At 38.5% G+C, this 21,729-nt stretch overlaps 1 protein-coding gene across 2 annotated transcripts in view; it reads left to right on the top strand.

Annotated features, from left to right (window-relative positions):
- The window catches only part of SPOCK3 (SPARC (osteonectin), cwcv and kazal like domains proteoglycan 3), a 396,496-nt gene extending 378,798 nt beyond the window's left edge, over positions 1 to 17,698 (top strand). The window contains exons 8-11 of one of the 2 annotated variants that reach the window (XM_054030790.1): positions 4,956 to 5,177; positions 12,849 to 12,911; positions 14,792 to 14,929; positions 15,961 to 17,698. In XM_054030790.1, the coding sequence (XP_053886765.1) occupies positions 4,956 to 5,177; positions 12,849 to 12,911; positions 14,792 to 14,929; positions 15,961 to 16,136 (599 nt within the window). In that variant the 3' untranslated portion in view covers positions 16,137 to 17,698. The remainder of the gene's footprint in view (positions 1 to 4,955; positions 5,178 to 12,848; positions 12,912 to 14,791; positions 14,930 to 15,960) is intronic. The other variant, XM_054030791.1, reaches the window with a different exon arrangement.
- Positions 17,699 to 21,729: the final 4,031 nt, after the last annotated feature.

Consider the following 21,729-nt stretch of genomic DNA (forward strand, 5'->3'; position numbering starts at 1 on the left):
CTGGGCGGCCCTGGAGGTACTTATCAACATATCTACCAGATGCATGTAACATCAGATGTACAAGAGTCTCTACTGAAAATAGCAGATGTAGTTGAAGAACGAATGGGGAGATTTGTGAGAGGTGCACTTGATTATGATGTGATACGCAGCTTTTTCAGACCAGTCAAGAAATCTGGCATAAAAAACATTTGCTGATATGTCAAAGATCACATTTAAGTCTGGCAGGGGAGAGACAATCACAACAGCTGTCAGTCCAGAAGTTTTTTTCCTCAGAGCCCTGTCCTGGGCAAGATGCAGAGATATTTCAATGGCATCTGTTCTTAGGCACAGTCCTATTAGGTGACTATGTCCCTCTTCCACTAAGAAGAACAGACAAAGGTGAGTTAGGACATCAGCTGAAAGCTTAAGCTAAAAGAATCCATGAGCTAAGAACATGCAACAAAGAAATCACGTGTATATCAGAGATGCCATAGCTTTAAGACAAATGATGTCTGGAGGCAAATTCCACACATTTGATGAATTGTCTGCTGAGTACTCAAGGCACGCCCTAAAAAGATTTTACCAGGTTTATTTTGTAATCAGAGTTTTTGACAGATTGAGAACAGGAACTCTGTGAAAACTGCAGAAAGACAGAGCCAGACAGGATCTAATGTCAGATGCAAAGAAATACCGGGTGGAAGTCCTGTGCCTCCATGGAAAAACATTGTAAACATGGCATCCAACAGGCAGTCACTTGTAAAAGTCCTTTGTGAATATATGGAGCACACCAAAATGCATCATCTTGCTGGAGGCTTTTCAAATGGTGAAGTAATGAAGTCCATCACCAGTAGAGGTGTTGAAGAAGCCCAAGACTTGTACAGTACTCAAAAGGAAACAGACACAAGGATGCTTCTGCATTATATATGCCAATATGGCTTTTGGTGTCAAAGGAACCATAGTAATTAGGTCACCTGATACAGATGTTTTGGTCTTTGTTCATTACTTTCCAAAAATAGAACACACAGATAACATGTGGATTGAAACAGGCACCATTTCCTGCACAAGTAACAAGCAGTGCTTCATATTTGTGCATGCAATTTGTGATGCACTCCTGACTTTTGCAACATACTTCCTGCTGTACAATCATTAACAAGATGTAACTCAGTATCATCCTGATTTGGTATTAGGGGAAAAAACCTGAGTTTAATGTTGCAAAAATTAAGGGAACTTACTGCTTCAGAGATCTGGCCAAATTTGAACAGAGTGATGGTCAAGGAAGTTGGCAGCAGTGCTGTATGACCAGAGTGAGAAAGAAAAGGAGACCCACAGAGACCTGAATTGATTGTGCCTCAATCTAGCCATCTAAGAGGACAAGTCACTGACTAGACTCCCACCATATGAGGACAGTTCCGAAGAGCATATCAAAGAAAGATATCACAAAGAAAGATTTTGATGTCTTCACACATAAGTAAACCAGATATTGGATCACTATTGCAACATGGATGGAAAAATGAGGATGATTAACTACTTCCTGTATTCTTCAAGGGTCCAATGACATCTGAACTTCGACAAGATCTTATTTATGTCTATACCAGGAGAAGTCACTGTGCAATCTTCCCTGTACAGAACTGTGTACATGCCAATGCAATGAAGACTGGTAACCCATGCAGTCTTGACAGAGGCCATAATGATAACAAGATGATAAGTATGTAAACTAGAAATGTCACTGGCACTGTTACATTTCAATGATATCTGTACAAATTTATTACATTAGTTTTATCCTTTTCATTGTTTTTATGATGCTTTGAGGTCACAAAGAAATCCCATTCTATGTCTTTAAAGAATACATGGAGTCATTAAACTAACAAAAGGAAAAAAGAAAATATTTCAGTGGTCATTTTAATGTGTTGATAGTGTCATTGTTTATCCCCTGTTTTTGTGGTAATGGCATTATTGACAGCTCCACATCACACCTCATCTTAAAGTACACATAATAAGCTTTCAAATTATGTATAATATGCTTGTGTGTAGAGGAATTACATTGTCAACAAAATCTTGGTGTGTGCTGCTTGCCTATTATAGAATCATAGAAATGTTGGACTGGAAGGGATCTCAGTATGTCATCTTGGCCATTCCCCTGCATAAAGACAGGACTGAATATTATCTAGACCAAGGGTAGGCAACCTATGGCACGCGTGCCAAAGGTGGCATGTGAGCTGATTATCAGTGGCACTCACACTGCCCGGGTCCTGGCCACTGGTCCGGGGGGCTAAGCATTTTAATTTAATTTTGAATGAAGCTTCTTAAACATTTTAAAACCCTTATTTACTTTACATACAACAATAGTTTAGTTATATATAATAGACTTATAGAAAGAGACCTTCTAAAAATGTTAAAATGTATTTCTGGCAGGTGAAACCTTAAATTAGCGTGAATAAATGAAGACTCGGCACACCACTTCTGAAAGGTCGCCGACCCCTGATCTAGACCGTGCTTGGCAGGTGTTTGTCTAACCTGTTCTTAAAAACCTCCAGTGATGGAGATTCCACAACCTGCCTAGGTAATATGCTCCAGAGCTTAACCATCCTGACAGGAAGTTTTTCCTAATGTCCAACCTAAATTCCCTTGCTGCAATTTAAGCTCATTTCTTCTGTCCTCTCCTCAGTGCTTAAGGAGAACAATTTATCACCCTCCTCTTTATAAAAACCTTTTATGTACTTAAAGAGTGTTGCCATGTCCCCCATCAGTCTTCTCTTCTCCAGACTAAACAAACCCATTTTTTAATCTTTCCTCATAGCTCATGTTTTCTAGACCAGTGGTTCTCAACCTTTCCAGACTACTGTACCCCTTACAGATGTCTGATTTGTTTTGCGCACCTCAAGTTGCACCTCACTTAAAAACTACTTGCTTACAAAATCAGACAAAAATACAAAACTATTACTGAAAAATTGCTTACTTCCTCATTTTGTCCATATGAAATTTTAGTTTGTACTGACTTTGCTACTGCTTTTTATGTAGCCTGTTGTAAAACTAAGCAAATATCTAGATGAGTTGATGTATCCCCTGGAAGACCTTTGTGTACCACCTAGTTGAGAACCGCTTTCTAGACTTTTAATAATTTTTTTGCTCTCTTCTGGACTTTCTCCAGTTTATCCACATCTTTCCCAAAGTGTGGTGCCCAGAACTGGACACAGTACTCCAGATGAGGCCTTATTAGTGCTGAGTAGCATGGAAGAATTACTTCTTGCGTCTTCCATAAAAAAATCTCTGAATTATATTCACTTTTTTTTGCAGTGGTATTACATTGTTGACTTGTATTTAGTTTGTGTTCTACTAAAATCCCCAGATCCTTTCCTGCAGTACTTTGTTGGCAGCCATTTCCTATTTTGTATTTGGGCAGTTGCTTATTCCTTCTTGAATTTCATCCTATTTATTTCAGACCATTTCTCCAGTTTGTCAAGATCATTTTGAATTCTAATCTTGTCCTCCAAAGTACTTACAGCCCATCCCAGCCTGGCATCGTCTACAAATTTTATAAATGTTCTCTCTATGCCATTATCCAAATCATTTATGAAAATATTGAATAGAACTGGACCCAGGACAAATACCTGTAGGACCCCACTTGGTATGTCCTCCTAGCTTGAGTGTGAAACACTGATAAATACTCTGAGTTGTGCACCCACCTTATATTAGGTTTGTCTAGTAACTCTATCTAAGTTGCATTTCCCTAGTTTGTTTATGAGAAGGTCGTGTGAGACAGTATCAAAAGCCTTACTAAAGTTGAGATATATCACATCTGCTGCTTCCCCACTATCACAAAGTTTGTTACCCTGTCAAAGAAGGATATTAGGTTAGTTTGACATAATTTATTTTTGACAACTATATGTTGACTGTTACTTATCACCTTATTATCTTCTGGGTGCTTACAAATGGATTGATTATTTGCTCCATTATCTTTCTGGGTACCCAAGTTAAGATGACTGTTCTATAATTCCCTGGGTTGTCCTTATTCTCTTTTTATAAACAGGTGCTATGTTTGCCCTTTTCCAATTCTCTGGAATTTCTCTCCTGTCCTCCACAAGTTTTCAAAGATAATTACTCATGGCTCAGAGAGCTCTTCAGGCAGTTCCTTAAGCATTCTATGATGTATTTTGTCAGACCCTGCCAACTTGGGGCTTATCTACACTTAAAAACTTACAGTGGCACAGCCATGCCTCTGCAGCTGTGCTGCTGTAGCGCTTCAGTGTAGACACTACCTATGCTGATGAAACGGATTCTCCCATCAGCATAGGTAATCCATCTCCCCAAAAGGCGGTAGCTAGGTTGATGGAATAATTTTTCTATCAACATGGTGCTGTCTACCTGAGGAACTTAGGCTGGCTTAACTATGCCGGTCAGGCATATGGGAAGAAGGAATGAATACATTGTTTTTTGAGTAATATTCTTAGTGCATGCTGTTGATAAGTTATAATTTTTAAAGTGTTGCTAAGGATGAGAATAGCCTTTTAAAGTATTTAATGCATATCATAGGAAGTAACAAATGGGCTGCAATGAGTTACACTGAATTTACTCCTTTTTCCTGGTTCTGTGAACATCACAAACGATTCGAGCTCCATTCCCCTGATTTATGATGTCATTAAAATCCCTTAAGAGAATTACTTTCCTGAAAATCACTCTAGATCATTTATTATTCTCCAATGTGTGTTTCCTGTATAAAAATTTTGGGGAAAGGGTCATATTTTTGAATGCTTTGAGCATGATTGGGGAGCTAATTTTTAACAGATAAAGTTATTGATTTTTTTTTATAAAGTTAGCATATTACTTATACACAGGCTATCAATAACATTCACTATTTATGTACTGTGTCTATTCCAGTAAAGCCATATCCATGACACAGCACTTTCTTTCCTTGGCTGAGTTTAGCACCAGCTGTATCTTTTACTGTTATCTGATTTCTTTATATTTTTACCTCTTAGGATTTGATACCAGCATTTTGCCAATTTGCAAGGACTCCCTTGGCTGGATGTTTAACAGACTTGATACAAACTATGACCTGCTGTTAGACCAGTCAGAGCTTGGAAGCATTTACCTTGACAAGAATGAACAGTGCACCAAGGCATTCTTCAATTCTTGTGACACGTACAAGGACAGTTTGATATCTAACAATGAGTGGTGCTACTGCTTCCAGAGACAGCAAGGTAAAAGATGAGAATAACTTGCAGATGCTGACTGACCTTATTGTACTGTTTTATCTTTTGGGAACATGTTAAAAAGTTTATAGTGAATTACAAGCACTTAAGTGCTATGCTATGAATTTGTTTAAAGGTTTTGAGCCACTGTGAATATAAAGTGAAAAAGAAAGCTAAAAACCAAGCTAAGCTGGAGAAACTTAGCTGACAGTCAAGAAATTCTAAATAAAATGTAAAAGAGCAATTAATGCTTTGATAGAAGCATTGTTTCTGTTACCAACCGCCACAGAGAGGAAAGAGAAGGACCAAAATAAAAGGACAAAATTATTAGCATTAATTTTCTCTCGTTTTTCCCACATTATAAAATTAACTTTTTATTAACTTTTTTACTACCAGGTTATAACATTTTAACTGAAAGAAATTCAATGTTATGCATAAGGTTATTTGCATTCATTGGGCCATAAAGCCACTGATTTTCAGGACCTAGCTTAAACTCTTGATAACTTCTTGAAATTCTTTGGTTAAGAAAATAGTAGCTCAAAATATCTAGAGTCAATCCTTTCTTAATTGTCCACTAATGTAAATTAAATTAAACTCAAATAACAATTTTATATCTGAATGACATATTCCATAAGTTAGAAAATAAAAAAATGAATTAGAATAAGATTTTTGAAAAGCCTGCTCACTGTTTCTTAGCTGAAACGGAACAGAAAATTGAAATGCATCCACTGAGCTTCTTATTTGCAAGATTATTTAGGACGAGGTTTTCAAAGGAACAAATGGCGGTCAGGCACCTAACTGCCACTGAAAGTAAGTTGAAAATGCCTTTCAGTGGGACTTTTATTCCTACTCACTGAAGCACTTCTGAAACTTTTACCTTATGTGCACAATTGTGTCATTTATGCCTATGAAAATCCCCTACTTAAGTCCCATTAACGTTCATTATTAAGGCTTAAACCTGACTTCACTGGGAGTTGAAGACTCTTACCACATTGCAGGGTCAGACTCTTAAACTCTCAATTATAAATCAGAACAAAAATAAGGATACTTCTGGGGATATATTTTGGCTAACTGCCTTCTTTCCTATTTAAAACATGCTATCAAATATAAGCATATTGATAACTATTCAACTAACTAGTGCAAAAGGTCAAGATTTCATCTTCCAAACAATCTTTCTTGCTTTATTAATAGGACTGTCTTTTTTTTTTCATTTTTAGAAGTAGTGTACTGCTTCAATAAATGAAGTATCCTCCATCTCAAGTTGCTTATTAAAGAACATAACCAGTTCTTTTTAAAGAATACAGTTATTTTAGATTAAATTATGAATATTTTGAGGGGTGCATATTTTTTCAGTTGTCTGAAAAAGTCCAGTCATGTTACAACCTGTAAGATCAAATTTATCACAATTTTTTGTTCTTCTACCAATTGGTTCTCCTGCCAGTTTTATACTGTATATATCAATGGTCCCCAAACTTTATTTCTCACACCCCCCCTTACCAGTAATAGAATGTGTTTTCCCCCTCCCCAGGAGTGGAGTCACAGCTGGGAACAGACAGCTGAGAGCGGGGGCCGGGAGCTGGTGACCAAGAGCAGGGGCTGGGAGCAGGGCCACGTAGCCAGGGCCACAGCTGTGGACTAGGTCGTGGACCGGAGTGGAGCTGGGGGCAGAGTAGGGCTGGGTGGCACTCCCGTCCCACTCCCTCATGGGGCCTGGCCTGGGCCCTGCCATGCCCCACTCGGGGAGCATGCCCCTCTGTTTGGGGACCACTCATGTATGTATAAAGCATACTTTTCACCCATTGTGTGCAAAGGGCACTTCCATGGGATAGTTATGGTCAGTTTTGAAGTCTACACTCTATAGACACTGTGTATAAAAACAACTGATCAGGATACTGCTAATCCGGGTCTGATGTATATGTACCTTAGTCATAGTAATAAAAAAGTTAAAAATGGAGTCGAACCTATCAGCAGCATTTAGTGGAGAGTTCTCTCCCTGTCTCAGAATCCAGCAAAGGGACTGGCCATCACAAGGTTTTATCCTCCTCCCTCGTTTCCCCCCCCCCCCCCTTGCCTATGATGGCACAACAAGCTGCTGATTTAAAAGAGATTAGATTGCTGGTGTTATCAGCAGCTTGGCTGAGAGTGGGCATATAATGCCTCAACACCAGTAATGATGTGAAATTTCAGTTCTGGCAACTCCTTGAACATTTAGAACACTTCCATGCACCCCTTCCCAAAATTAACACTACCACCAAAACCTGTCTTCTCCTCCCATTGCCAGACCTAAATATGAGAGAGTCACTGTTCTCTTTGTCAGCTACCTATTATTAGCCCTTTTATGCATAATTGTTTCCCCTTAGAATGAACAAAGCCACACAATCCTCTAATAGTAAATTTCAAAATTTCAGTTTTATGCTAAGCCTTGTAATGTATTGGTGTTTTTCTGTATTGCTGGATTGCATAATCTAAATATTTCTCTAATTGTTAATTGTGATAGAATTATTAGGTAGAGAAGATTAATGTTGTCCTTGTAACGTTCATTGAGTAAGTTTCCATTAATAAAAAGTTGTAAGTCATGTCGCCAGCTCTCTGTATTCAGCTATCTTTGTAGCTCTTTTCTGTGCAATTTTACAGCTCCAATACACAGTGTACAGATCTTGATAACTGCTATTGATTGTGTTCAAAGTGAATACAAGAATGCAACCTATGTAATATATCACAAAGGCTTCAATGCCTATATATATTTAAGACAAAGTTGTTAAAGCTACCATCTATGCAGGAGTCTCACTCCTTGGTCTCAACTTCTTAGTGCAAATCCAGTGGGATTACCCCAATCCGTAGGATGTTTGGGGGTGTTTTGCCCTTGAGGAAAGTAAAAACAAAGTAGATAGTAAACTAGCTCTTAGTGGCTATTTGCACACCACCCCATGTTGATTATTAACACTGCCTTCCATACATTCCAGTCAGTTCCTTCTTGAGCAGCAAAAGTGCTCCCTGCACATTTACTGTTGCGCCAACACTCCTCTGGATCTCAGCGATGCTTATCATATCTTTTCTTGGTCTCACTTCTGCTTCTAGGCCAGGTGGTTTAGTGTTTCTGAGTTTATCTAAGTGCTTCAGCACCTGCCTTTAGCACTTATTTTCTTTGTGCTTTGACACCTGCTTTAATGCTTCATTGCCCACCTTAATGCTGATGCACCGCTAGTCTTTGGCCTTTTGGACATTCTAGTGACTGTTTTTTTCTTTTTTTGCCAGTGCTTCATCATTATGGCAGCAGTGCTCTTGGTGCACCAGTGCCTGAATCTAGATGCTAGAATGCCAAAGTTTGTTAGGAACCTCAGTATCTCTCCATTGCTGCTTACCACTTCGGTCTATTAGCCCAGTGCATCTCTCGATGCATTTATACCCTTTTTTTTTTCTTTTGCAGGATATAGTAAGTAAGGAAGATGCAAGACCATGTAATGTCTTCAGACCTAGTCTGTGGTACAAAAGAATGACAAAGACTGAGCTCCATCTTTCTTATGTCATCTTCCTCAGATTGTAGGGGTCTTATATATTTGTAGATGGCACTGAAGAAGTGTGATGTACACCTCAAGCCTTTACTAAGGCACCTAAAGAGATTCCTGTAAGTCCAGCAAAAGGTAGACCCTGAAAGCTGAAGCCTGACTTCCCCAAGACAACTGAGGAGCAGATTGGAGTGCTAGTGCTACTGTACCAGACCCAGCATCAGTATGCACACCAGAGTGGTCTCACCACCAAAATACCCTGTGTCAACAACAGAAAGGCTCCAACAAGCATCACTGACAAGCAAATGTACTTTGAATGAGCTGAAAATCCTTACAGGAGGCCAAGGCAGGAAGCACAAGGTGTATTCTGGCAACTCCTTGATGCACTTCTGTTGAAGCCCCTCCCTCCAGGTGACTCTATAACAGGTCTCCAGATTTCCCATTCCCCCTGCATTAATGCACTTGAAGCAGAGATGGGGGGAAATAGTGAGTCCAGTATAAACTGGGAAATTGGACATAATCTGTCCTAATCCTCTGCAAGGCCCACAGTACTCATTTTTAAATATTTCCCTCTCTCTGTGTTGGCAGGGTAGGCTCTCTTGGCATATTTGCATGCAAATGCCTCAAGGGTCAGCACTCTTGGCACAGGAAGCCCTGGCCTCAACATAGGTTCCTCTTGCATTAAAAGCTTCAGCACAGCTAGTGTTAGTGGCTCATGGAGCACTTACCACAATGCAGGCCACTCCACCACCATCCTGTCATCTAGACCACTCCACTGTTTGGATGAGAGCTGGCTGAAGATCAGGGCAATGAGGTCTGTTATTCAGATGAGCAGGACTCATCTGATGCCCAGTTCTCTTTTGTTCCAGAGGAGCACCAGCACAGTGACTATGCAAGAAATGATCCTACATTTCCTTAGTCTTTACAGAAGCTAACACTACTGATTTTGAGTTAAAATCAGTCCAGGAATCTGAGGGAGTATTGCCTCCCACTCACTGGAACTGATTGAAAGATAAAGATGGCAGCATTTATACTTGGCAAGGGTGGCATGTGTCAGCCCATAGGGATTCAGCTCAAGCTCTACCTTGCTACCACTCTTTTAGGACTGGAAAGCTTTATCTGCTAAGAGAAATCTGTCAGTTTTGTACTAAGAAGCTAAAGCCCAGTAGTGAGAATCCTGCAAGATTATATCTTCAGAGAAGCAGAATTACAGGTAAGTAATTTACCCATACTGTTACCTTTCTTATTGCTTAGTGGTATTTCATATTTTCTAATTATTCATTTTAGATCTATTGTGATAAGTGATTAGGATTATTTAGGCTCAGTACATAATATTAAAACTGCCCTGCATCAACTTTTATATGTGTATCTTTGTATTCCTGTTTTCGGATTTTTTCCCTAGAGCTCAATACATATACTTTATTGGGCAAGTTCCTTCTCATTCAGCACATTACCCATCTTTTTTGGAAGTTGTGTATCACCCTTTGTTTCTTCCATTTCCCCAATATTATCTCAGTTGTATGGACAGCAGAATTTCAAACACTTAAAATAAATGGATGTAACCATATGCAATAACAAGTCTGAGATATAGCAGCTTTTAGCGAAGTTAAAAGACATTACTCTTAACCATACTTGTGTATGTTACTAATAATCACTAGATATCTGGACCCTTGTCTTTAAGTCCTAGGTGTGGGAAAGAAGCAATTTCTGAAGGGTTATAGTTCAAACTTATATAAAACATGAGGAATAACAGTGGTAAAAATGAGCAGTTAACAGTTAATATCTGTAACCAACATGACTGATAGCGGAACTTTTTCTGAAAGATGGTAAATATCCGCAAGGTGCTGAGTAGCTTCAGTTCCCATAAAAACATTTCTCAAAATCAGAAGCCATTAAAAATAAATGGCTATACACCTCTACCCCGATATAACGTGAATTCGGCTATACCGCGATAAAGCAGTGCTCCAGGGGGGCGGGGCTGCGCACTCCAGTGGATCAAAGCAAGTTCGATATAACGCGGTTTCAACTATAACGCGGTAAGATTTTTTGGCTCCCAAGGACAGCGTTATATCAGGGTAGAGGTGTATTTTAAAATACAAGATAATGTTCATTGACTGTTCCTGTAAAGGTAGAAAACATCCAGTGATGGTCAGAAGTTTAGCTGGGTTCAGAGCCAGAGAATTTCAATGTTTGATTCCAGAGAAAATACATCCCTTGGACATTCTTTCTTGCTCTAAGATCCCTGTGAGCAGCATCTTAGAAGAAGAGGCAGTTTTTAGGGATTTTATTCCAAACTGAATCCTTGCATATTTAGGGTGAAATCCTGGCCCCACTGAAGTCCATGGCAAAACGCCCATTGACCTCAGTGGGGCTAGAATTTTAACCGCAACCTTTCTAAGCTCATACATATGTATCTTCTTAAAATACAATTTAAAATGTGATTTGAAATGTAAAGCCAAGAGTAAATACAGCCTGATCTGTATGAGAGGTCGCTATTGGATTCCAGTTTGTATTTATTCTGTTAGATCAGATCTCATGAATAATACAAAAGGGCTCCTGATATATATAGCTTCTATACCACACATGAGGCTACCCTGTCACTAAATAAGCATGATAGGTTGTTTATTTAAATAAGTTAGTATTGATTGAATTTGAGATTTCATAGGATATTGCCTTGGGGACAATCTAGGCTAAAAGCATACTCCATGTCATCTGTCCTACAAGCTCCATTGACCTCAGACTACATGCCACAAGAATACTACTGATTCCGAAAGGAAAATGCCTCAGTAGTGACCCTGTAATTTCTTATATGTCGTATGCAGTGTTCAAAGAGAAGTGCTAGCCTTCATTCTCTATCTTTCTGTACAGTAGTATACATGCATTCACGGCTTTCTTTTTTTCCAAGGAAGTGCCTGTAGTGCTCTGACTTAGCTTTTTAGAGATAAGTTTCATAGTCGCAGAAAATTAAATATTGTTTTTGAAGAATCGAGCAAACCATAACCCGGAAGTTTGGGGAATTGAGAATTTGAATCCATATTCTGCAGCTCAGAGCCATCTCTAATTATTTAGTTAGATTTCAGTTATTTCTAAGCCTCAGTCCTTCAGCTTGTGTGTGGATACAGGGGTCTGCAAAATTGGGGCCTTAAATTGCCATAGTAGAACCAAAATCCTACAAATTTCAACAGAGAAAGTGGTGACTCAGTTACTGTATTAATAGAATGAGTTCATTTACTTATTCTTGTCACCACTATGATATAGATCATATCCTTTGGTATCAAAACATTTGGGAAATATATTTATTAAAGGAAAGTTGGTCAATCTTGCTTTTAACTGCACATATTAATAGAATTACCTACATCTGAGGCCAGAATCTAGCTCTAGAACATTTTTTCCTTCACTGCACATCTGCACCCTGAATTTACATTCTATTTTCTCATCTATTTTCGGTTGTTAAAGTCCAATCCTACTCGCAGTGAGGGTTAATGGAAGTTTTCCTATTGGCTTCAATAGAAGTTGCATTGTACTCTTACACAGGTCCCAACACTGTAATATCTAAACTGCCTTAAAGGGATATTTAAGGGATAACTTTTACAACTTTCATGCTAACATGATATACACATTCCATCCATGAATATACAGTTTGGTTTACTGCACATGTGCTTTATCTTAAAGTCTCATATGAAAAGGTTTCCTTAAAAATGTTCACATTTAGGAGATCTTCTTACAAGAGACAATGATTTGTATGGCCTCAGAAAGAGCATGGCAATTTTAGACAATCTAATATTTAACATTAATACACGCCCTATTTTCTGAGTACATATACACACAAACACATACACAACTCCCCCTTATCTATCAGTTTCTTATGTGTCTTTCTAGCTAGGTGCAAGTACTCTTTTCTTTTTTTTTTTTTTTTTTTTTTTTTTTTTAAAGGTTGTCTTATTAGATATATCAGGCTTTGATATCTAGGTTAAAAACGCTCTTTCTCAGGTGCAGCTTTGGAAAGATCTAATCTGAGAATGTGAAATGCAAAATCTACTAAGGGAGGATGTATATGTTTCTTAATGGCAATAATTAGAAGAAACCTGAAGTATAAAAACTGGTGAAAACTCAATCATCCAACTTTCTTCCTTTGATCAGATGTAATCTATTTAACATGTTAATGTCATTTCAGACCCACCTTGCCAGACAGAGCTCAGCAACATTCAGAAGCAGCAAGGAGGAAAGAAGCTCCTAGGTGAGCCATAGATCATTCTTTTGAAGGTTTTATTGCTTACATAAATAACCCTAGTGAAACAGCTACATAAAATCAATATTAATCCAACAAAGATGGACCACACTAAATTCCAGCAACAAAATTTATGAAGTTTTTGAAAGCTATTAAACTTAGTTTTATTACATTACCTACTGAAAGATATTACATCCATTTTATTACCCTGATAGACTGTACATTTTTACAGTTATTAGGAAAAAAGACTTAAGTAATCCTAAATTAACATTTTTGCTGATATTTAACTCTAATATTTATGTAAGTAATTGAAATCTTTGTTATGAAAAATTCCATATTGTATCAAAAATGTTTCATTTCCATAACTTTTATTTTGGATATAAAATCTGAATTTCAGCATTAGCAGTCTTTATAAAAGCTGGAGTAAAAGACATAGGAAAAACCCATTTGAGATGTTAGTTTTAAATTACTCTGATTAAAAATATCTCATGCATTTTACAGTACTGACAATACATTTTAATTGTGATTTAGTTACCATTTACAGTTCTTCAAAGAACATCTGATTATTTCAAGGACAAAATTATTACAGAATTATTTTGCCTTTTACTTAAAAATAAAAAATTAAGGTTCTGATTCTATAACTCTATAATTGCTGTGCTTGCAATTGACCTGTTAATTTCAGTGGGGCTCTGTAGAAGGGTTCATTTGCATGGTCCATTTGCCTAGGTATTTTGTAAATATGAGTTAAATAGGCAAATAAATGTAATCTGTTATCAACATTTTAGTGTTACAGTATTTAGCTTAAGGTTCCTAGTTCACTAAAAAACTACTATTCTGTTTTGATGAAATTAAAAATCTGAAGAACTGCAAGCATCCAAACCAATGACTAGCATGGCTAGGATCCAGGGTGAAATTCTGACCCCATTGAAGTCAGTAGCAAAACTCCCATTGACAAGATTTCACCCAAGCTGTGACTACCATTAATTAGGACAGTTCAGTAAGACATAGTGTGACTACCAAGGTAGAAAAACCTAAAAAATGTGTCTGTTAAAATAAATATATAGAACAAAAATCATATTCATTCATTGCTAAAAACTCCCATACTTGTACTTTAAAGAGTGTGTCTACTCTGAAAAAGTACTACATAAAAATGTGCCCTCTTACTTCACAGGTTTGCTCTGTGAGCATATTTCAAATCACAGGTGCTTACTTTAGTCACAGAAATACATGGTTTTTTGTTTTTGCTCATCTTAGCACTGCATTATCAACACAGCTTTGGGAGAATACGATGAATTCTATACTTTCTTTTGAATCACCACAATAGTTGACAGCGATTACATCTATACTGAAGTCAGAGATGTGTCCGAAGTATGTGTAGACATACCCAAACTAGCTTTGATCTACCTCGCTTAAGTAACAATAGCATTGAAGCCATGGCAGCACAGGTTGCAGAACTTAACATTTAGACATCTGAGCTACTCCCTATCTAGCCTGGCGTCAACATATGGCGTTCAAGATTTTGGCTATGACATTCAGGGACTCTGATGTATAGTAAGAAGCAGATGTCAGAGAATCAATGGGGAGCTTGAAAGAGGAAAGAGGATACTCCTTAATGGACTGGGCATATCCATTCTTGAGATCAGTCAAAGAGAGGCTCACATATTTGATATCTGCTCTCCCTCTATGAATAAGGAGGAAGGGGCAAATGTATTACGTATAAAACTCTTCTTGGCTGACCTCAGTAACAGAGTAAGTCAATCAGGGAGGACATTGAACAGAGATAAGACATGGTGGTTTATTTTTTATTTCACTTCTGGTGTCATGTAGAATATTGGTTTATTCTGTACAGGTGACTGCTAATGTTATAATTTAATCTTTATGTATCATAGGGCAGTACATCCCATTATGTGATGAAGATGGGTATTACAAACCAAGTCAATGCCATGGAAGTGCAGGGCAGTGCTGGTGTGTTGACAGATATGGTAATGAGGTAACAGGTTCCAGAACAAATGGTGCTGCAGACTGTGGTAAGTGGAAGAATTCTTGCTCATTATTGAATTAAACTCTTTCTTTCCTTTGAAGTCAGTGGTCAAGCTCTTAATGTCTTCAGTGACAATAGGACTGGGACCAAACAACACAGATTTAGAAGTCAATTTGTAATTATTTTTATTTATTTATTTCACTAATTTCTGTAGCATCTATCATGCTGATAGTTATAAATAGAGACAGCCTATCTACCAAGTAATGTGGATAGAGCTTATTCTGCTCTGAATAGGATAGTTAAAATAAAGCACTACCAGCCCCAGCAGTACCTGATAAAATCAAGTTGGGTACCCAGCATTCTATTGAACTCAACTCAACAATTCTTTAATTACGTAAGTAAAAGAGATCACCTCTCTCTTAACCCCAATCAAAGTGCTCACTAAAGAGTAGCTTATATCTCATAATTATTTAAATTGACACCCCACAATTTGAAGCCAAAATGGAAGTTTTATACTTGCAATTTAAGACTAAGAAAAAGCCGTGGCACTGGAACAGTGGGCTAATATACACAGTAAAAGGAACATAAGAATTGCCATACTTGATCATACTCAAGGTCCATCTAGTCCAGTATCCTGTCTCTGACAAAGGCCAGTACCGGGTATTTCAGAAGGTGATGTAGGAACCCCACAGTAGGCATATGTGGATTTAACTGCCCCCTATATTAGCCTCATCCTGATCTCTAATAGTGAGAGATTAGCTTGAACCATTTCCATCCAAAATATTGTTATCATTAATGCTAACTTTGGATATTCTTGAGCGCCAGATAAATATTTAATCCTTTTTTAATCTTAATGAGTTTGTGGCCTCAACAACTTTGTGGCAGTGAGTTCCACAGTGTAATTATACAGTGTAAAAAAAGTAGTTCCTTCTGTGAACATCAGGAACTATTGATATCAGTGGTATTACTTTTTTACTTTACCTCATTATTTAATTTAAATCAACTGACCTAAAGCCAGCTAGTTCTATAACCGTGCGTTCCTATTACTATAGTATAATTTTTACACTTTTTTTTTAGCTATTGATTTAGAGATCTCAGGCGATTTTGCCAGTGGTGATTTTCATGAATGGACAGATGATGAGGATGATGAAGATGATATAATGAATGATGAAGATGAAATTGATGATGAGGATGATGATGAGGATGAAGGCGATGATGATGTGGATGATGACGATCATGATGGATACATTTGACAATATTAGAGGTCAATGAATTCTTCCTTTCTAAAATTCAAAAGGTGACATCTCATAGAAAATTCCTTTGCTTTCCAAGATCAAAAGGATTCTAAACAACGTGTATATTTTGTATGATTATTTCAAATATTGCAGCTGGAGTCATAGACTTTCTTTGTTTAAATAAGAATCATTATATTATGTGCTTTTGAGTTTTTATATGCCTTTGAGCAGAAGAAAACACATTGGAAGTCTAGCCTGAAGAAGGAAATGTGATGTGCTACTACAAAAATAAATGTGCAAGGACAACCAAACTTTTAAAAACTTCCATGAAAATGATATTGTTTGGAACTTTGGGTGGCCTCATTAAACATGAGTTCAATTATATGTTAAGGCGGCTTTCACTTTGCAAGTGATTTAGGCCATGTAATAGATTTCATAATTGTGCATGACCTGAATCGACAACTTATTACAGTAGAAATTTCAACACACAAGTAGCATCTTGCAAACCTTTAACCAGAGGTGTGCTGTGACTGTCACATAGGAGAAAATAATGTAAGGCCCTCCTTTGTGTTTGCATTTATAGTTATATTTTTTATTAGGAAATGTCTAGGTTCTTGAAAGGATGTTTATCAAAAGCAGTAAACATGGACAAGTATTGATTCTACAAATCTAAACTTTTGTTGTCCTTTTTTTCATTTTTCTTTTAATGTCAAACTCATATAGACTTCGTTATTTACTCAAGCAGCATGATGATTTTACCCTTTTTTATTTCTATATCTCTAACAAGAAGATTAGCATAAAATATTTTAAATTGAAAAACTTTGTGTAAAATATAGTACATTTAAACATTACTGTACTTAAGAGTACTGGAACTTTCCCCAAGACAGTTCTAAACCCCCCCTAATCATACCACTTAGTTTTTCTATTTCAGAAAATAGTTCTCATCTTTATCTTAATTCAACTCCTTTTCTGTTATTAGTGCAGAAATTTAGAGAACGTATGGTAAGGTGCCTTGCAAAAATAGAAATAGAGAGGTTTTAGCATGCATACCAATATAGGCTGTTAGGCAATAGCTAAGCACACCCAATTACCAAATTAATACCAGTATAGGTACTGCTGCTGGAATGAAGAAAATGGGTTATTTTAATTTTTTTCTATTGTTATGTAATTACCATGTGGACTAGCTTATGATTATTGTGTAGAGTAGCACTTAAGATTTGACTGTAGAGAAAATTACTTTAATCACTGTATTTATGTTAGCATGTTAATTAATTGTGTAGACGTTTTGGAACTCCAACACCTTCATGCATATCAGACCTATATGGCTTTCTGCCCACAATAAAACTGAAACAACCTATGTAATATTACACGACTGATTGTGTAATTTCAACAGGGGATCACTGGTTTCCCTGATTTCCATCTGCAGTTAAATGACAGGAAAATCAATTTATTGTTTGCATTTGATTTCTACACATTTAAATACTAAATTTAATGTTTATCTTATGTAATATTAAAAAGTATAATGCATTTTCTTTTTTACTGTTATGTATAGTTTGCAAAATAAAGACTCTTGTAACCAACCTTTAGCTGTATACTGTAATGATTTTTAACAGTATAGACTAGTAGTTTGAAGTTTTGTATAACTTTTTCTATTGAAAAATCAGAAGCTCTCATGTTTCAGATACATTCCCACAATCATTCAACTATTCAACTTATGTAGAGCCATTTATTAGTGTTTCATTACATTTCAAGAGATAAGTTTTGGATCAAGACAAAACCCATAAGAAAGATTTTTTTTTTAATTTGCTGTATATTTAGAATTTAAGATTATTGTTTTGTCTTTTCTTCATTATATGGTAGCTAATGTTACATTTGTTTCTTATAGACCTTATCCTAGTATGAGGGACATAGACATGTTATTTTCTTAAATAAATATAGTTAAGAGTTTATCATAACTATACTGACTGAATTTCACCAAGAACTGATTCCTTGGGGGTGGAATAAACTTCTCTATATAAAAATGATTTTGAATAAAGAAACTAAAGCTAAACAGTTGTGATTATTGTCTGATACAGCAAATACTGACTGCTCTGTTTCCTAATGTGACAAATGAATATTGGCTGACAAAAAATTAGAGATGCATTTCATGCAGCTCGTGCTGCTGCTAGGAGAGTTAAGCAGCATATAATAGCACATTCATAATGTGTTTAACCATTGAACTTTAATGGGATTATAGTATGAAACTATTCTATAGTTAAAGTAATGCAAAGAACACTGTGGGCTAAATTCTTTCTTCCCTGTGTATTCCATGTTGATCTTAATAGGAGAAGGGGATATCAGCACAGATTTAATCCTTCTGCATGATAATTGCCAGCAGATACATTGTTTTACAGAAATAATAAAGATGGTTTAATTCAGTCAAAGACAGCAACAATGAAGGTTCAAGGTTATTTAGGAGTATTTCCTTGGTGCAAAACTACCAACAAAAAAAATTACCCAACCTTGAACTGTTCCCTGTTCATCAAGAACAGCTGAATGAAGGATTGGAAACATTAAATCACTCTTTATTTTGCTATATTGACTTTGTTATATATATATAGCATAAAGAAATACAGTATACTAATGGCCTCTCCGCACATTATGCAGTGGGGGCATTTTGTTGGAAAAAGTGTGTGCTCCTTTAAGGGCTAGAGAGCCAACTAATGACTTTCTGATGCAGCTACAGACAAGGTCTACATGGGAATGCTGACCCATGCCCCCTCCAAGGACCAGAAAAGAGTGATGTGATGTGATGTCTAAAAATTTGAAGTCCTTAGTGGAAATGGACCATATTGTAATGAAAAAGATTACACGGGAATTAAATGAGAATAGAGTAGCGAGGCCATTCAGTGAGTTATCTAGATAGAACTTGCGGGTTTCTCCCCTAGGTTTAGTCCCTAAGAAAGCTCCTGGTGAATATTACTTAATTCACCACTTGTCAAACTCACGGGGTAGCTCAATTAACAATGGAATAGATCTGGCTTTGTATTCTGTATGCTATTCCTCCATTGAAGAGGCTGTATGCAAGGTTATGTCTTGTGGCCCGGGGTGCTGATGGCCTAATGCGATAGCAAGTCTGCTTTTTGTCCGCTGCCTGTGCAGCCTTCTGCCTTCAACCTTTTGGGTTTCTCTTTCATAAAACTATGTCCATAGGCTGTGTAATATCCTGTTTGGCATTTGAGAAATTTTATACAATGCTACAGTGGTCAGTAATGCGGAAAGCTGGTTTACAGCAAATAATGCATTACATACAGGACTTTTTGTTCATGGACAGGATGAATTTGAACAAGTGTGCTGAGCTGATGGACACTTTTCAGGCCCTTGCTAAAAAATTAGAGGTACCCCTAGTGGGGGAAAAAAATAAGGGGACCTTCCACTACACTAACCTACCTGGGGATTGAACTAGACGCTGGCAGGTATATTTCAACTCCATCAGGAGCTACTGGCCAAGAAAGTTACACTCCATGAGCTGCAATCTATTATTGGGCATCTTAACTTTGCCTGCTGGATGCTAGCCCCAGGGCGGGCATTTTGCACCCAGCTTGCAGTGGCCACTGTAGCCATAGCAAGATCTCACCATTTCATAAGTTACTACAGAGATGGAGGAGGGTTTGGGGATGTGGGAACAGTTTCTGAGCCATTTGAATGGAATGTCATTATGGAGGGAGGAATGAATACTGGAGGCTGATTTAAAGATCCACTTGGATGCTTTGGGAAGTATGGGTTTTGAGATATTTTACCAAGGCCAGTGATGTGCCCAGAATGGGCCTCTACTTGGACGCAAAAAAGGGGTGGTGCAGGATATAATATTGGTGGAATTTTTTCCCATTTTGGTTGCAGTGGTCATTAGCAATCCGACGACAGGGGCCGTCAACCATCTCCACTTGCCTACCAGCCCTTACATTTGTCAGTAGGCTGAACAGTTACCCAGATCCTTGCAGTAGTATTTAGTTCAGGGGCAGGCAAACTTTTTAGCCTGTGGGACACATTGGGGAATAGAAATTGTATGGCGGGCCATGAATGCTCACAGAATTGGGGTTGGGGAGGAGGTGAGGGCTCTGGGGTGGGACTGGGGATGAGAAGTTTGGTGTAGGAGGGTGCTCTGGGCTGGAATTGAGGGTTTTGGAGAGGGTTATCAGGGCTGGGGCAGGGGGTTGGGGAGAGGCTCAGGGGTGCAGCGGCGCTTATCTCAAGCAGCTCCCGGAAGCCGTGGCATGTCCCTTCTCTGGCTTCTAGGCATGGAGCAGCCCCTGACTCTTGGAGCAGGGCCATGGCACGGCTTCTGGGAGCTGTGTAGTGCAGCCCCCCACCGAGCGCCCCAGCTGGAGCACCGGAGTGGGGCCAAGCCGCGTGGTGCGGGCCCCCACCTGGCTCCCCAGCAGGAGCTTGTGGGCCAGCTTAAAACGGCTTGTGGGCTGTATCTGGCCCGCAGGCCATAATTTCCCCACCCCTGATTTAGTTTGAAGGTTTCTAGCTGGATGGTCTTGAAGCGCCAGCCCTAGAATGATAAACATCATCCCGTCACTGTTAATATGCTTAGGGCTCTCATGCAGATCCTGGAACCCATATGTCGATGTGGACAGATAGTGCCCTTCTTCAGGATGACATTTCTGGTAGCATTTTTGGAACTTTTGGGATAAAAGTGAGCTAGTACCTGGGTCCTGTAGGTATTCTTGAAGGGCTTTGGATCTGAGGGATATACACAAGGAGGAGTTATATTAACCTTGAGGAAGTCAGATGTATCAGGGAGGCCAGGGTGAATCCATTATTCTACAGTAGGGTGGCGAGCCCGGGATCTACCCTGTGGAGGCTGTGAGGGCATACATGATGATAAGACCAGGGAGGAATGAGCCCCTCTTTAGTCACGGTGACAGGAATTCCCTCAGAACATTTTCAAGACAGAGACTGATAAGGTCGGGGATCCCAGCACGTGAATTTGGTTTCCACTTGTTTAGGCATGGGACAGCAACAGCAGCGACCCAGCTGTGTATAGGGGCTAAAGTAATTTGGGCAATTGGGCATTAGCGTTCTGAAGCATAGAGAATGTGCATGGGAACCCAAGTGGGGGAATCCATGTTAATTTTCCATGGTGTTTCATTCATTCAGATGCGGGCAAATGGGCCAGGCACATGACGGTGTGGATCTGTGGGCACAGTATTGTTTACTGGGCTCATATGTAGGCTTCCAGGCTGTCTGAAGGTTTGCAATGGAGCCTCAGTGGTGATTAGGGTGACCAGATGTCCCGATTTTATAGGGACAGTTCCGATATTTGGGGCTTTTTCTTATATACACACTTATTAGCCCTCACCCCTTGTCCTGATTTCTCAACACCCTATCTTGTCACCCTAGTTGTGAAGCAGTCCTGAGCTGGAATGGGAGGAGGGGCATGTTATGAGACCAGTTGATGCCCTTTCCATAAATGCTGGAACTAAGGGTGCTGGAGGTGCTGCTGCACTTCTTGGCTTGAAGTGGATTCCATCATATCCAGGGTTTACAGTTTGGTTCAATGGCTCTCAGCACCTCCTCTATGCAAATTGTTCCAGCATGTTAGCATATAGGCTTGTTTGTCAGC

This window comes from Malaclemys terrapin, chromosome 5 (assembly GCF_027887155.1).
Source record: "Malaclemys terrapin pileata isolate rMalTer1 chromosome 5, rMalTer1.hap1, whole genome shotgun sequence".
NCBI classification, from domain to species: Eukaryota; Metazoa; Chordata; order Testudines; family Emydidae; genus Malaclemys; species Malaclemys terrapin.